This window comes from Sparus aurata, chromosome 6 (assembly GCF_900880675.1).
Source record: "Sparus aurata chromosome 6, fSpaAur1.1, whole genome shotgun sequence".
In the NCBI taxonomy this organism is placed as follows: domain Eukaryota; kingdom Metazoa; phylum Chordata; class Actinopteri; order Spariformes; family Sparidae; genus Sparus; species Sparus aurata.
The window spans coordinates 33,467,579-33,482,779 of NC_044192.1; the positions used below are offsets into that span (position 1 = coordinate 33,467,579).

A 15,201-nucleotide genomic window follows, 5' to 3' on the forward strand; every position below is an offset into this window, starting at 1 on the left:
GTGTTGACCTTTGCATGTAGAGTAGGAGAGTCCAACATGGAGGAACCCTGCTTATTAGATTGCACAATAAAATAAAAACAGTTATCAGACAGAAATTGATGGTACAAATGTGGCTTTTGAACTTGTGACGATTAAGCTAGTTACATCAGAGAGCTTATTGTTCTGTCTTTAGTATCACACTGAGTAATAATGAAATACTATCTTGAGTACAAGACATTGTAAAGAGTGCAGTACAGAGAAAACAGAAGTTTGGATAGCTATTATGACCGACTAGTGCTGCCATGTTTTTGGCTTGCTGACAGTGGTTAGCTCTGTGGCTATTATCATCCGTACTAGTGTTTTCACAATACTGGAATTTCTAAGTTTGATGAAATACCTGGATGCATATCGTTTGCCTGGCCATATGCCTCAAATAATATGAATTTCCAAACAGCACTTCTGCAGTTTTCTTGGTCAATCAAAACCAGAGACGATTGACAAGAAGATGCAAGCACTTTGAGTGAATGTATCAATGCAGGCCTGGCTGTATCGATGCCGCAGAAAATAAGGGTTAAGGTAAGCTAGCTAGGAGGCAGGTCCAAAAGGTGTCACCGTTAAAATGGCATATTTCTACTCTTGACAATCTGGTAATCTTGACTACAGACAGGTTGCAATAAGTAACTATTTCCACAGTTTTATCATTCAGTGCTCAGAGTCTGTTTCATTTCAGTAAACACATCAATGACTTCTTGTTCCCATCTTAATATTATAGACACTGACTGGCCTAATGTCGCATGACTGTATTTTGGAGGGTGCCATCTGAAATGTACGAGAATAGAAATGAAAGTTGCATCGAAATGTATGAAACTACAAACATAAAAGATGTAAACCCTCATGGAGATGCATGACAGGAGACGGAGAGCTGAGAGAGATGAACAGAGACCAAAGAGGAACTGGGTTTAAAATAAGAGTAGAGAGGCTAATGCACTAACATGTAACATGTTTGTGTCCAGGGTGAATCAGAGCTACTGGCAGACTGTTGATATGTTAGCACCTCGGATGGAGCAGATGCACTTGTGACACTGGGTGTGTATGTCCCTCTGATAAGGTAGCTGTGAGAGCAATGCCACATGCTCCTGCCTGGCTGCAGGCATTCAGACCCTTAAATTTTACCCTTCTTCAGACAGAGGAGACTGTTGTTCATGAGATAAATGAAGCTCACCGCCAGTTCTGCACACACATACACACTGTTCATCTCAATCGGGAATTTTCTCACTCACATCCCATGTAATTAAGTTGTTCGAGAGGGCAAATGAGGGAGCAGAGTGAATAAAGAGGGGCTCACAATCAGAGTGGGGGCTGGTGCATTTCTCTGCCTCCTGTTCAGAAAAGAAACACTTTGGATTCTATTTCAAACACCAGATGAGAGGGGAGCAGAGAAGAGAAGGCAAGCGAGGACAAGAGAAATGGATCTCGATGTAAAAAGAGATTTCTCAGTGCAGTCTCCCCTGGGTGACGGTGCCAAAGAAGTTACATCCCCATTTGTGACTGAATGCAAACACTATGGTGTATTTGAAAATCTGTGCACGTTAGTGATTTTTAGTCACGATTCACAGGTTCCTGAGTATAGATGGAATGATCTATAGTGGAAAATAAGGTTTCAGTAGGATTATATAGATATACTCCTGGCTATGTCCTCCTCTAGATTGTAAACGGGAAGGAATGCTAGTAGCCTACCAAAAGTTGCTAGTTATTTTCCACGCATATAGACCCTGGAGTTTTACTGCACTCACCCAAGGCTGAAAGCTTCATTGGTTATCTTCCCATATTAAAGCCAGAGTTGATAAGAAAAAAAATCTTGTGCCTGTGGCTGTCTTAGGTCTATATTATTGTCTATTTTCATTTGGATCAAATTAAATGACTGGGCGGCCTACATGCTTGTCAACCCACGTACACGCCTGCCTCTGTGCACTCGTCCCGCGGCACTCATTGTACATGACCAGAACCATCCACAAAGCTCAGCACTGATATAGTGTTAAAGCTATAAGATAGCTAGTCAAACAATAATGGCAGAGAATGTGCAACCAAATTTGTCCCTCAGTCAAAAAACAAGTGAACCGCAGTGACAGACTGCCGTTCAGCCGCTAACCAATTGACCTTAGCATATAGCACATATGCACATCAGTGAGCAGACACTGCCAGGCTAGATAACCTTTTCAGGCTGAGTTATGGTCACAGCAGCTATTTTTGCTTTTGTTTGTATGACTGCGGCATTTAACAGAGCATTTAACGCAGTATAACTAGCCACTCACACACATTATCTCCCAGGGGGAGTTCTGGGACCGTCTCTATTAGTTTTATAAGTCTATGTGAAATGGGTGTTTGTTACGATATGGAGAAAGAGAGTGTATCTTCGGGTCTGCTTTAGTACAGACTTTTATCCACCCTACTTGGATGGCTCTGGGGATGGCAGTGTTGGTTTGTCAGACAGTTGCTTGATCCGAACATCACTTTGGTTCAGACTGAAGCAAATATTGACTGGATTGCCCTTACATTAGGTGCAAATATTAAACTCCATTGTAATCCTTTGGAAAAAAAAGTGGCAAGGATGTCTGTGTCATTTCAAACATTCTTCTTTTAGTCTAAACTTGGTCTTTACAATTCCCACAATACAACTGGACCAGGCATTCAGATGTGTTTTGCTAGCAGCTGCTAATGTAGCCTAGAGCAGGCGGCTTTATACATCTTTTTTCACATATACAGTCATGCTCAATAACACGCAAACAGAGAGTTAAGATGTTCTCTTAGGTTTCTAGGGCCCATTTCAGTTCAGCCATGGTTGGCTTTTACCCATCACTACCAGTGACCCTAATGTCCCTAATGTCATCAGGGCCACCACAGAAGCCACCAGCGTTCCTACTTCCCCCCAAATTTTGATCATTAGCCACTTTTGACTGAGATACCTCACAAGAATAGCTAATAAAAAATTAAAAAATGTTAAAACCTTTTTTTTTAAAATGGTATGATTACTTACTAAATGTGATACACCAAGGCAGATTAGGAATCCTGTGGACGGGGTAACTTCCAGTGAGCCTGTCATACAAACACTGACAGCCACAAGTAAGGCAAATAACAAATACTAAACCATTACAAAACAAGAAAACATTGTGAATGCTTTATATTCCAGTCAAACAGAATTCAACTAAAATCCAATTCAAGGTTTACCATACCCCTGTATCCTCTGGACTTCATCATCAATGGCTTCATAAACTTTATCCACGGAGAAAGAGTAGGAGGATGTTAAACTCATGAGTTAGTGGAAACAGTGAAGGACCTGCGTGAAATGAAAGATAATCCGCTGTATATATTAATTTTCTTCTAGAATAAGAACAATCAAGTCACAAACAGTGTTGATTGCATGGATTTGCAAAAACAGCCACAAGTGTCTACAATAAGCGCAAACAATACCACTTATCTGACTGAGAGCACTCAGTAGAGAATACATGTTGGCATCAGAGAAAAGCTGCTGGAGCAGAAGAGTAAAGGTCATTTTTCATCCACATCATTACAATAAACACTGTCCTCCTCCACGCAAACATCACAACAAACCAAGCGCGTACAAGGACCCAGCACTGTTACTCAGCTCGTAACATAAAGAGCTCTTTGTTCTGCCATTTTTCAACATTACACGTCTGTTTTAGAGCTCAGTGTCAACTACAGTGTGTTTCAGTTGAACTCCTGTACGTATTGAGGTCCTCCCTTACTATAAAGTTACCTTGCTGAGGCTCTGGGGAAGTCTGCCTTCACAGAGGCTGCGTTACGAGTTCTAAAAGAGCAAAACATCAGCAACAACCACAAACACACCAGAACTTAAGCCAGCCTAGTGGTATTGATTTCTCTCTGCAGAGTAAGCCTCTTTCCTTTCCATTCTTAACCCTTTAATCTGCTTTATATCTGATTGCTTTTTATTATTCAAGTTTTCTCTCTGATATTGTGTATTTTGTCTGACGGATAAATGCAGAGTGATTTTCAGATTCTTCCTTTCATTCCAGATAATTTAACCGTGTAATGTCACCATCAGAATATCTGCAGTGAGCTGGAAGAGAACTCCTGCCAGGCTGTGGGAAATGAAAACTAGTGACACATCTGTATAGATGTTGACTGCACCTTTACAGTTGTCATGGATGAAATGGTATGCTACAGAGCTAAAAGCATTTTTCCAGCTCTGAAGCAAAGGTCTTTTGTTGCTGCTTCAGCTTCTCACTGGATGTGAACGGTGCTATGAATTACATAAAAAAAAGGTTGGCATTCCTGCTTTGAGCATTGCTGTGGCAATCTCGTTGCTCTTTCCTGCTGACAAGATGGTGTTTCCCTCTCCGTGGAAGAGTCACATGAGTTCAATTTCATTGATTTCTAATGGCCTTTCCTCCCTTTTCCACATTAGAAATCCTCCTTTTTTCTGCACTGATCTGGGGATAATTTGCTTCCACAGTTGCCTTTTGAGCTGCGTCTTCTTCTCCGGCTATTCAAGTTCTAGCTCTCACCCACACTTCACTGGTTTGACAGCGCCTTTATCAATTTATGCAAACTCCTATTTTCCTGGAGGTCTGTGTGTCAAGTAGATTTCCTTCCTCATAAAACATTTGCAGAGTATTTAAAACTCCAGCAAAGTTTATATCCATGTATGCTTGAAGTCATCTACCACCTCTTGATCAGTGCAATACTGCGACACGATTTGTAAGACAGGCACTCAGCTGTGGTCACGAGCCCGCTGATCTCCCTCCCTCTTGTTGTCCAGCAGACTACCAGGGCCACGAAAAACCTCACATTTACTTTGTGATGGAAAGAAGGCGCCTATCAGATGAACCTCACCACTGTTATTGTGCATTTCTATGCATTTGTTGAGCATATGTGTACATGGCATGTTCCTGATTGGTTTCAGGCAGCATTCTGACCTGCACTGTGCAGATACCGCAGCAGTCAGAGTAGTCTGACAATACACTGATAGCACAGAGACAGTAATATCCTGATGGGTTATTGGGGTTTAAAAATAACAGTAGGTAAAGTGGAGTCTTGCTGCAATTTAACTCACCGTACACATCTCTTAGCCTCTCACAATAATGAGCAGAAATGCACACGCACGGACAAACCAGCGCTAGTAAAGGGAACGTGTAGACCCCATGACACCCGTTTCTGCAGCGAACAGACAAGAGGAAAAGAGGAGAACAAAAAAGTTATGTGAAGCAGAGTGAAAACTAACTAGCAGGGCCGGATGTAGTTATGCAACCTACTGAGGGAGAGGGTATACTGATCAGATGCCTTCCTGCTGCTTTCCGCCTCATTATTAGATGACACAGAAGAAGTCTTTGGTTAAACTGCACACAGCCGGTGTGCAGTTTGACCGCAGCTTGTGTCATGTAGGCATCACCCTTCGCTCTCTTTGATTTATGGTGTAGCAGCCAATTTGTTCAGTACATACAGTACAAACAGTGCTATGCATTTCTGTCTGTAGATTGCATTATAGTACATGTCTAAACTAAGTATTGCAGCTGTAATGTTTTTTTTCTTCAAGAAAAGCATCAGAATATGATGATGCTGGGCTCAGGGGTAGAGCCAGCGTCTTGTTATCAGAAGGCCACTGGTTCCATTCCACTGGTCTGCATGTTGTAGTGTCCCCAAACTATGCATGTAGGATTATCTGTATGTTTATTGTTGTATATCAATCTCTCTTCGTCTCTTTCTTCCCCCAGAGTCTGCTCCTCAACACGATGAACAAGATGAAGAACTTCAAAAGGCGTTTCTCTCTTTCTGTTCCTCGCACTGAGACCATCGAGGAGAATGAGTTCACCGAACAGATCAACCAGCTCAACATTCAGCACACACAGGGTAAGAACCCTCATTTCCCTTTCAGCCACAAGGATCCGATTCACACACTTAAAGCTCCACTCGCTAATTTTGTTTGGGTCTGAAAAATTATTTTTAAATTAAATCATGGTGTTTCCAAACCAAAGATAATTGCATTAGTACAATAACATTTTTAAACTGACAATCCCAGTGTTTTAAAAATACAAATATAACCCATAATCCAAAATCCTTGTATGACAAGTAAGCTACAAGGTCTGGTTGAAGTAAAAACTGCACCAATCAAAGTTTTTAGATTACCAACTGATCAGTATATCTGGAATAACATAATAATAAGAAATAACAAAATAACAAGAAAGAAATAACACAGTTTATTTTCTCTGTGTCTCTTAGGTCAGGTAGCACCAATTGTAAAATGGCTATGTATTTCAACTGCATAGACAGCCCAGTGTTAGGCAAGTGCTATCTTTTCAGCAGTGACGCACACCCTTAAGTCCATCTAAGCTTTAAACCTTTTAGCATCTTTCACTTCATTGTTTTGGTTTTATGGCCCATAACTTTACTGTTTTGGCTTACTCTCACTGTCCTCTCAAACTGTGTTTCCAGGCAGCTGTTTTCAGAGAAAAACCTCTGGTCACCCCACTACACACTTCCTGCCCAGCACCAACTGGCAAATAGACAAAGTGTGCAACTTGCTGGTGAACATAGTAGTAGCCAAAAAATCTGATACATTTCTCAGGAGTTGAGTGAGACCAAAACAGCGCTAAAATGAAGGAGAATAGCCTGTTGGACATAATTCATCAGGTGGCCAGAAACTTGGGTCCCAAAAATGCTAATGCTGCTCTTCTGTTCTGTGTTATCCTGCTGAATGCAAGGAAAAGATCATAGTGATGTGAAAACAGTGAAACTCTTTTCATTTCTATGTGTCACTATACCTTAAAAAAGGCACAAGCTGATACGTGTTGGTATACTCTTTATGTTTCCAATGAAATAAAGGCCTTTTACATTTTTCAAACCACCTTGAGTGCCTGGACCTGGATCATTTATGCCATTTTTTCTTTTGGTCATAAGTCTTCCTAGCTTTTTTTATGTTGGAAATGGCTTGAGATGAATGACAAGTTCAGCCTCCAGCACTAAAGTCTGACACACGTGTACATAACCACCAAAAACCTTACTTCCTCACCTGTATTTTCCCTCTAGCTAAAAAGTGCCATTGCAGTTGCATTTTCATTAAGCGCTGACACTGAATTAAAATTTTGCACTTCGGTATCGTCACAATACATAATTCCCATTGATACAGGAACTATGGGCTGCTACAACAAAATCCGCAGACCGTCCTCATCAGAAATTCAGTCATATAAGTTAAATTAGGGAATTAATTTTCGCTCTGGGGGCGGTTCAGCGAAAAGAGGAGGCGTGTTCTGGCGCAAACGTTCACTGGTGCCATTTTGCTGTTTCAGAAAACAATTCCGCAACAGACCAGGAAAAACCTAGTCTAAATACAGTGGCGCTTATTCAGATGCTATATATGGGGCGCATGCTTGTCCATAATGTGTAGCGTCTGCTCAACGTGCATACACTTTGCTTCTCTCATCTACAAGGAAGCAGTTCCCATTTTTGCAAACGATACAAAAAAAAGTTGAAAAGATTTAAACAGAAGAACTAATTATTTTTCCCTCCAGGAGTGGCAATGCGCGATGTGCTCCTAGTGGAGCGGGTGGACGGAGATGGAGTTGGGGGAGGAGGAGGAAGGGGCACAACAGGAGCAGGTGGTGCGTTTGGAGACTTGAGGTGATGCGCCTGAGAGGCCGCAGCAACATCGCCACCCGGTCAAGACAGGCATTATACCTTGCCGCATCCCGGACAGTGCAGCCCGGTCTGACAATGCTGCCACGGCGTGTAGTGGGTCTGGATCCTCTGCACCTTGGTGTTTACCCTGCTCCATCATCAGCTGCCCGTTGCGCACTGCTCGGCCCGTGCGCACTGCTCCCGGGTTAGGGTTAGGGTTAACCCATCCCGGTGCGATGTCCTGGGGATGCCAGCTGTAGAAACAATTTTCTCCCAAGCCCGTTTAACCAAAGCTAATTTGGATGGGTTTCTCCCATCACCATACAAGGCCACTTCTCGGTCTTACGGCCCTGACGAGAACATCGGTCTCCTCGGCTGTGAACCGCTCCTGGCGTGCGCCTGGCATATTCGCCATTATAATAGCAAACCGCCATGGAACAAGCACGCCTGCTTTGAAAGGGAATGTGAGATGACGCTCTGATTGGTTTATTGCACCTTACGCCCAAACCACACCTATGAATAATGTAGCTACTTCAGACCAACCCATTTTAGATTTGTGTTGGGCGCAAGAGTCATTTATCCCGCCGGCATAATAGCAACAGCGCCTGAGATCCGCCCACAAAGCTACTTGCGTTTTGCGTTTTATACTTATGTTTCAGAACGTTAAGATAGAGCCCAAAGTCCGCATAAGGGAAAAACTGAAAGGATAATTGGGTTAAACATTCAGCCAGGATATCTGTGTTCATGTCCAAACCAAAAGTTGACAGCAAGTTATTTTAACTTAGTAGCATATTTACCTCACAGCACAAACATAATGTAAACAAACTAACATATGTAACATCTGTGCATATGAACACAAGTTAATGAAGTCACCTTAACCTTACCAAGTAGTTTTGTTGCCCAAACCCAACCAAACTGCGAGCATACGACTAATGTCCAAGAGAACAATCACTGGTACACTGCAGCGGTCATGTTGTTTTTGGACCAGTGATATACAGTATGTCGTTTTGGGAGTCACTGGCAATCGACCTATTTAGTTATTTATGTATGAGGATGTGTTGTAGCCAGCCCTATCTCTCCGCTGTCACCTTTCCCAGGTATTTTTATCCTAGGCTGCCGGTTAGAGATATCTTTAGTCACTCCACTCCTACCCACTGGTTAATTAAGCAAGTTCGAAGCCCTGAACCCTGAGCTCCATACTTCCTTGTGTCTTTCGGTCCCTGTGTGAATGAACAGCTAATGTCTAATAATAGAGCACAAACTGCAATCTTGTTCTGGGTTTTAATACCAAATACAAAAGCCTTCCTTCCTTCCGTGTCTGTAGCGGACCCTCACAGATTAACTAGGGTTTTTCCGGCTACGACTGGTACCACCATCGGCGCTGAGCCACTGAGGATCAGCAGGCTTCAAAGGGAAATGAGGGTTATGGTAGGGATAAGTATGGGTAGATAATGCAAGGGAACTGAATGCATTCAGAATAGGTTTTCAAGTGCCTCTGTCTGATTATGTAGAGTTTGACTGTGAAGATAGCACAAAGAGATGGAATAACAATGAATTGGGTGAATGCATAGCGATCACAGAGCTACCGGGATGGTTAACACTTTCATCCTACATAATGTCATCACTGTGCAATGATGTTTATAGCAATTTGCTCTACGGGAGATACAGCTTAGATTTGATGCTTCATACTTACATTTAATGCACAGAAGTAACTGAATTGTGCAAAGTAAATAGGAGGTGACAAGTGGATCAAGTGGGATACGAGGTCACCCTGGGTGTAATAAAATGATCTGCCAAATCAAGTGCACAGCCATTGCAGTACAATGTAAACGCAATGGACAGTAATCAGACCTCCTTGTATAACATTTAAGTCAACTAAACACAATCAGACAACGGAAGCTTCTGCCTCCTCAGTGAACACAGAGCTCAGTAAAGTGATGATGTTATTCAACTGCCTGATAGAGAGAAGCAGCTGGATATGTAGTTTAACCCTCCAGAGGACATCCGTCTGCATCACTGTCTGCTCCTGAAGGTCAGGAAAGAGGTAACCAGACAGAGAGAGAGGATGAGGACAGGGAAAATGGAGATAAACAACTGAGCCCAGACGAAAGGACACACAAAGAAAGCCCTAGTGTTTGACCCAAACCCAGCAGCTGACTGATGTTTACAGTCCTCTTTAATCTTTTACCATTCATGTCTCTTCCATCTTGCTTTCCTCTCTCCTATGTGAGGGATTATATCATGCTCCCACAGCGTAACCCACAGCATATGCTGCTGTTTAGACTGAAAACATCTTCTGACATTTTTGCAAAGATGTTATCATCACATGCCCGGAGCATTTCTGTAGCAAGAATATTTTTCATATAATGGTCCATATATATTTCATTAATGGATCCAGTGAATATTAAGGCCAGTGTGGTGCATGTTAAAGGAATGATTTGGCATTTTGGATATGTGCTTATTAGCTTGACTGCAGAGAGTTGGTCATGAATTCAAACTTGATTTTTCTGGGGGGGCGATTTGAAAAGGTTGGATCAAATTATTGGTATCATTCGGTATAGTAGTCCACCACACTGCAGTTGGATATTGGACTCAAAAACAGACTCGAAGACAGGCTTGGCACTCACACACCTTCACGTTAATGCTTAACACCAGAGCCCCCCAGAGCTGTATGCTCAGCTCCCTCCTGTTCACACTGAACACCATGATTGTATTCCAAAGCATCAAAAGCACTCTATATATATATAGTATATGTAAGTATATGTAAGGTATATATGCATGGCATAAATACCATGACCATCTTATGATAATCGATGTACCTATCAAGTAACTCGAGATATCATGACAAATTGAGGAGACTGTGTACATATGCATAACTATGCATACAAAACATATTGAATATACAGAAGAGTTGAACTTCTTCAGTCTTATCAGATTATTGGATTCTTTGATGTTGTTTCTTGCATTTAAAAATAAGAGCTGGATCAAACTGACAAACACAAAGAAAAGTCAATCAGTCTCAGATCAATGAGCACGGTGAACTCATTAGCATCCCCTGAGGTTGCACGTACATACAAATATGTGTACGTGTGTGTGTGTTTCAGTCAGTGTCGTGGCCAGGACTTTTTTGCCTGACTAATGACTAATACTTCACATTAGACAGAATCCCCTTGTTCACTTTCCATATATTAGTCCATTTAAAGGTGTTTTGCTGAGCTCCCATATGAACGAACGTGCCAATGTTAAGATGAGATTAATCACATAAGCCACTGTGACACATGAGCGTTTCTTCTTGATCACAGCTGAAAACCAAAACTGCTGCAAGAAATGAATCCTGATGAATAACAAACAAATGATTCAAGTTGGTTGAATTAAATTGGTTCTGTGTGACGGTGAGTTGGTTGAGCCTTCAAATTATAAAACCCTCTGGCACACACATGCAGAGTTGCAGAGAGTGTATTACGAAGCAGGTGAGATTCTTATCATAATTATGTTGACTACTTGTCGCCCAAGGGAGAGTGCCATTTTCTTTTACAGGAAAAGCAAAAAAAAAAGTTCCTGTGAACAAAGCAAACTCTGCATTAAGCCTAACATTGACATGCTAGCACCATATTAAGCTGTTATGGTCATGGTGATGGCAAACAGCTGCCGAAATATTACACATCCAGCAGACAAGGAGCAACATTTTCATTCATTTGGAGTCATGTTTCAGACCAGCACTGTATCCTGATGAATGCACTTTATGTCAAATCCTCACCCACATTTGAACTCTTTTTTTAATTTCCACTGTCTCATGAAAAAATATCAATTTCTTCAGTCACTCGCTATTCACCAACTTTCTCTGATATTTTGTGCTTGGCAAGTGTTACTGGCACAAGACCTAGGGGAAATCTGGACCAGCCGCAAAGGATACACAGGTTAGGAAGCACTGTATAGTAAATAAAACATCTATGGATTGATGAGAAAGGACTTGCTCAGGCCAGTGCTTGTTTATTTTTGACACATCTACATAAAACTCTCACATCAGTTACTTAAAGCTGTCTAATTCAAGTTCATGTCACGTTCATACCAAAACACTAAATTACATAAATTAAATAACAGGTGTCAAAACCAGACTGTCAATAAACAATATAAAACATTCTACTGTTGATCAACTGTTGATAAGAGTAAAAACATGAAACCATCAGAAGAAATGTCAATCAAAAACTCCCCAATGTATCTTGAAAAACCTACGTGTTCTTTTCACAGTTTTAACCAAGACTGAGAACCACAATTATTATTACTGATTGCAAATATTTAGTCACAAAAACAGCCATACTAGTGGGTATTATGGGGCTAAGTGGTTGGCAATATCAGGAGGGTTGTTAGACAGCCAGTCCAGCACTTTGGTCCAGACTGAAATATCTCACCAATTATTGGATGGGTTGCAGTGAAACTTGGTATGAACATTCAGGACCATAACCATATCAAACATTACAAACTACAGTGCTGCATATGGTTTGTTCTAGTGGTGTTGTCATACCTAGCTGTACAAGGTGACAGATCTGCTTGCTCATGTGCTACTAGTGGGAAGCTGCTTAATCCAAGGATGTTACAATTGTCAGACATGAGAGCAAAGTCCCATTCATTTCTATTTCAGCTGCTGCGTAAAGCAAAATAACTCGCTTGTCTTCCGCAATAGTTCCGCATTGTAGGGCATTCGAGACTTTTACTGACAAAGTCGGCTAACTTCCGGTTTAGCGCCAAGCCATCATGAACGAGGAAAGAATTATTTAATCGTGTGGCTCTTCAAAATCTGAAAGTTTTGAGTTGAAAGTGAAAAATGAGCATCTGTTGTACTGCCGTCTTAAGCTGCTTGACCAAATTTTGTGCTTGAATGTGTGCTACTCGTGTTGTGTGAAATGTACTCAAACATAGCATAGGATTCATTCTGCCACAACCTGTAAAGCTTACTACCCAACTTACCATCGTAATGTCTCTCCTAACTCCTCCTCCTATTTCTCCTTCTCACTGTAACCATAGTTTCAGATGGAACTGCTACGAAAACATCATGTGGTGCACCATATTGGATTGTCCTTTTTCAAAGATGTCTAGCGGGCACCCATCCATATCTCACAGCAATCAGGCCCTGTGTGTGTGTGTGTGTGTGTGTGTGTGTGTGTGCGTGTGTGCGTGTGTACATGTGTGCGTGCCTGTGCGTGTGTGCATATATCTGTATCACCTTCACTGACCATAATTAGCATTGGGGGATCAAAGGAGCACTGTTGCTGTGATGTTCAAATGACTAGCAATCAGGTTGTCATTTCATACCCGCAGCCCCTTTAAAGTAGACTGTCAATCTATCAGACACAAAATGGCCAGTTAGAGACCTCTCTATAGTGCTGTTAAACATTCCCAGTAAAACTCATCCAGACATTTTAAAATCTGAGATGCCTTAGCCTTAACTATCTGCCTTATTTATCTGATATATCTTACATGTTTCACACCAGCACTTTGTTTTATGAGGTGCGTGTTTGCTGAATTCATACTGTTAATAATTTCCTGTAGTGCAAGAGAGGCCACAGGTCATGCGGTAACTATTAATTTGTGTGTGTGTGTGTGTGTGTGTGTGTGTGTGTGTGTTTTAGAGCGAGAGAGAGAGAGAGAGAGTTAAGGGGTAGGCTTTAAAAGAGATAAACAAGCCCTCCTTCTTAACATCGAGACCTGCTTCCCTTGTTAGCCATTGGCCCCATTGAAACAAGGAGTTAAAGTGCTTCGTGCTTCACCACAGGAGGGAACAGCTATAACACACACTCGACTGGTGGGTGCCTATAAAATGGAGACAAATGCCCACACACCACGCTCGCCATACCGGTGAGGAAGCCTCACTCGCGGGAGATCAAACTGTCGCTGAAACCTCACAGCAGGTAGCATTAAAATACACCGACCAGCCATCAAACACACATCACATGCAATGCTGTATGCAGATCAAAGTCCATTCTTCCCACCGCACTAGCTGGATAGCTGTCACGCTGAAATGCTGGTGTGCTCACAGTGGAACTGTCTGACAAATTCGATTCGGCTGCTTTGACTCTGACATCATCTGTTGTTATGTGAGCGTCGTCTCAGAAAACATAACGATAAGAGTCATTTTGAGGGTGTCTGCAGACATTTGAGCGTTTCCTTGTTTTGATATATTTTAAATTGTCTCTTAAGTTTTGTTAATGGTGTCTTCACTACCGTTGATTTCAAACAAAAAGTCAGAAACCTGCGTGAGAGACACGAGCAGTCGAAGCAAATCAGTGTTGAAATGTATCATGTTCCAATGACTGTGACAGAATTACTACCCTTTAGCTCCTTAACGCAGAACCATATATCCTGCTTCAGTCTGAGGTAACTCAGAAATGGTGACATCATTATACAGTTTGCCTATCAGAGAACAATGACAAGTTGATATTTCAACTGTAAAAAGCCTCTCTGGTATCATGATCACAATTCTTTAATGCAGCATTAATCTACAACAAGCTAATCACACAAACATCTGACATCTTATAAATGTGCTGGGGAACAGTCTATTTACAATCCAGATGGCAAGGCAGATGGATTTCCGATCTTGCAAAACCAGCTTGCCAGGCTTCAAGCTATGGACAGTTTTTTTAACCAGTCAGTCTCCTTTGAGGCACTACTGGCAGCTACGAGTGGGGTTTAGAAGACAACCAGTGAGGGAAGCAACTGTTGGCAGCACTTCAATGGGTTAGCATAAAGATGCTGTTATATCAAACCTGAAGAGTATATTTCATTGAAAGAAGACTATCTGAAGGCTTTTTGTGATGGTAAACATGTTTTCACTCTTCTTGTGACTGAATACAATTAAAGTTTGATTTACCCACAGGCCTCACTGGTGGTAGCAGTGTCCTACTGTTAATCCGATTGGTGGATGTTGTCAAATCAAGGTTTCTATTATACAGCGCATTTCTTAGAGTAGAGCGACTGAATTAAATCAGTAAAGTTAATTGCTATAAAACCAAAACAATGCTGAAAGCCTCCGCACAGCAAAGGGGCTACAGAGTTTGGTAACAATTTTCTGTAAATTCAATAGTGACCCCTTTTACACTGCAGACAGTGCAGCATTTTTGGAATTATGTTTGCTTTCTAGCCAAGAGTAAGATATGATCGTTACCAGTCTAGTGCCTGGTATGGTAAATATAACTGTAGCCAGCAGCCAGTTAGCTCAGCTTCACAAGGACTGGAAACAGGGGGAAACAGCCTGGCTTTGTGCAAAGGTCTTCACCAGCAACTGAAGTGTGAAATGATAGAAACCTCCATAAAAGGTAGAGCTGAATTACTGAAAATATAAAAGATAAGAAATTTGGGTGAGATACAGCTTTGTAGGTGGCAAATGTTTGCACAGGCCACAGATGGATGTTTGCAGTGGATGTTTAAATGTCATCTATTGTTCTGATTAAAAAACTTTAAAAACCCTAAAGAAGAAACAAAATGGATTCAGATTTTTCCAATAGGGGCACAAGAAGGTGTCACTGAATGTTTAATGATTATGAAGTATAATATAAATCATATGACTATTGCACACCG

The 15,201-nt window shown here is 41.6% G+C and overlaps 1 protein-coding gene across 2 annotated transcripts in view; it reads left to right on the forward strand.

Moving 5' to 3' along the window:
* cdk18 (cyclin dependent kinase 18) overlaps positions 1–15,201 on the forward strand; it is a 58,924-nt gene that overhangs the window by 16,775 nt on the left and 26,948 nt on the right. For both annotated transcript variants that reach the window (XM_030420619.1, XM_030420620.1), the window contains exon 2: positions 5,730–5,865. In XM_030420619.1, the coding sequence (XP_030276479.1) occupies positions 5,748–5,865 (118 nt within the window). In that variant the 5' untranslated portion in view covers positions 5,730–5,747. The remainder of the gene's footprint in view (positions 1–5,729; positions 5,866–15,201) is intronic.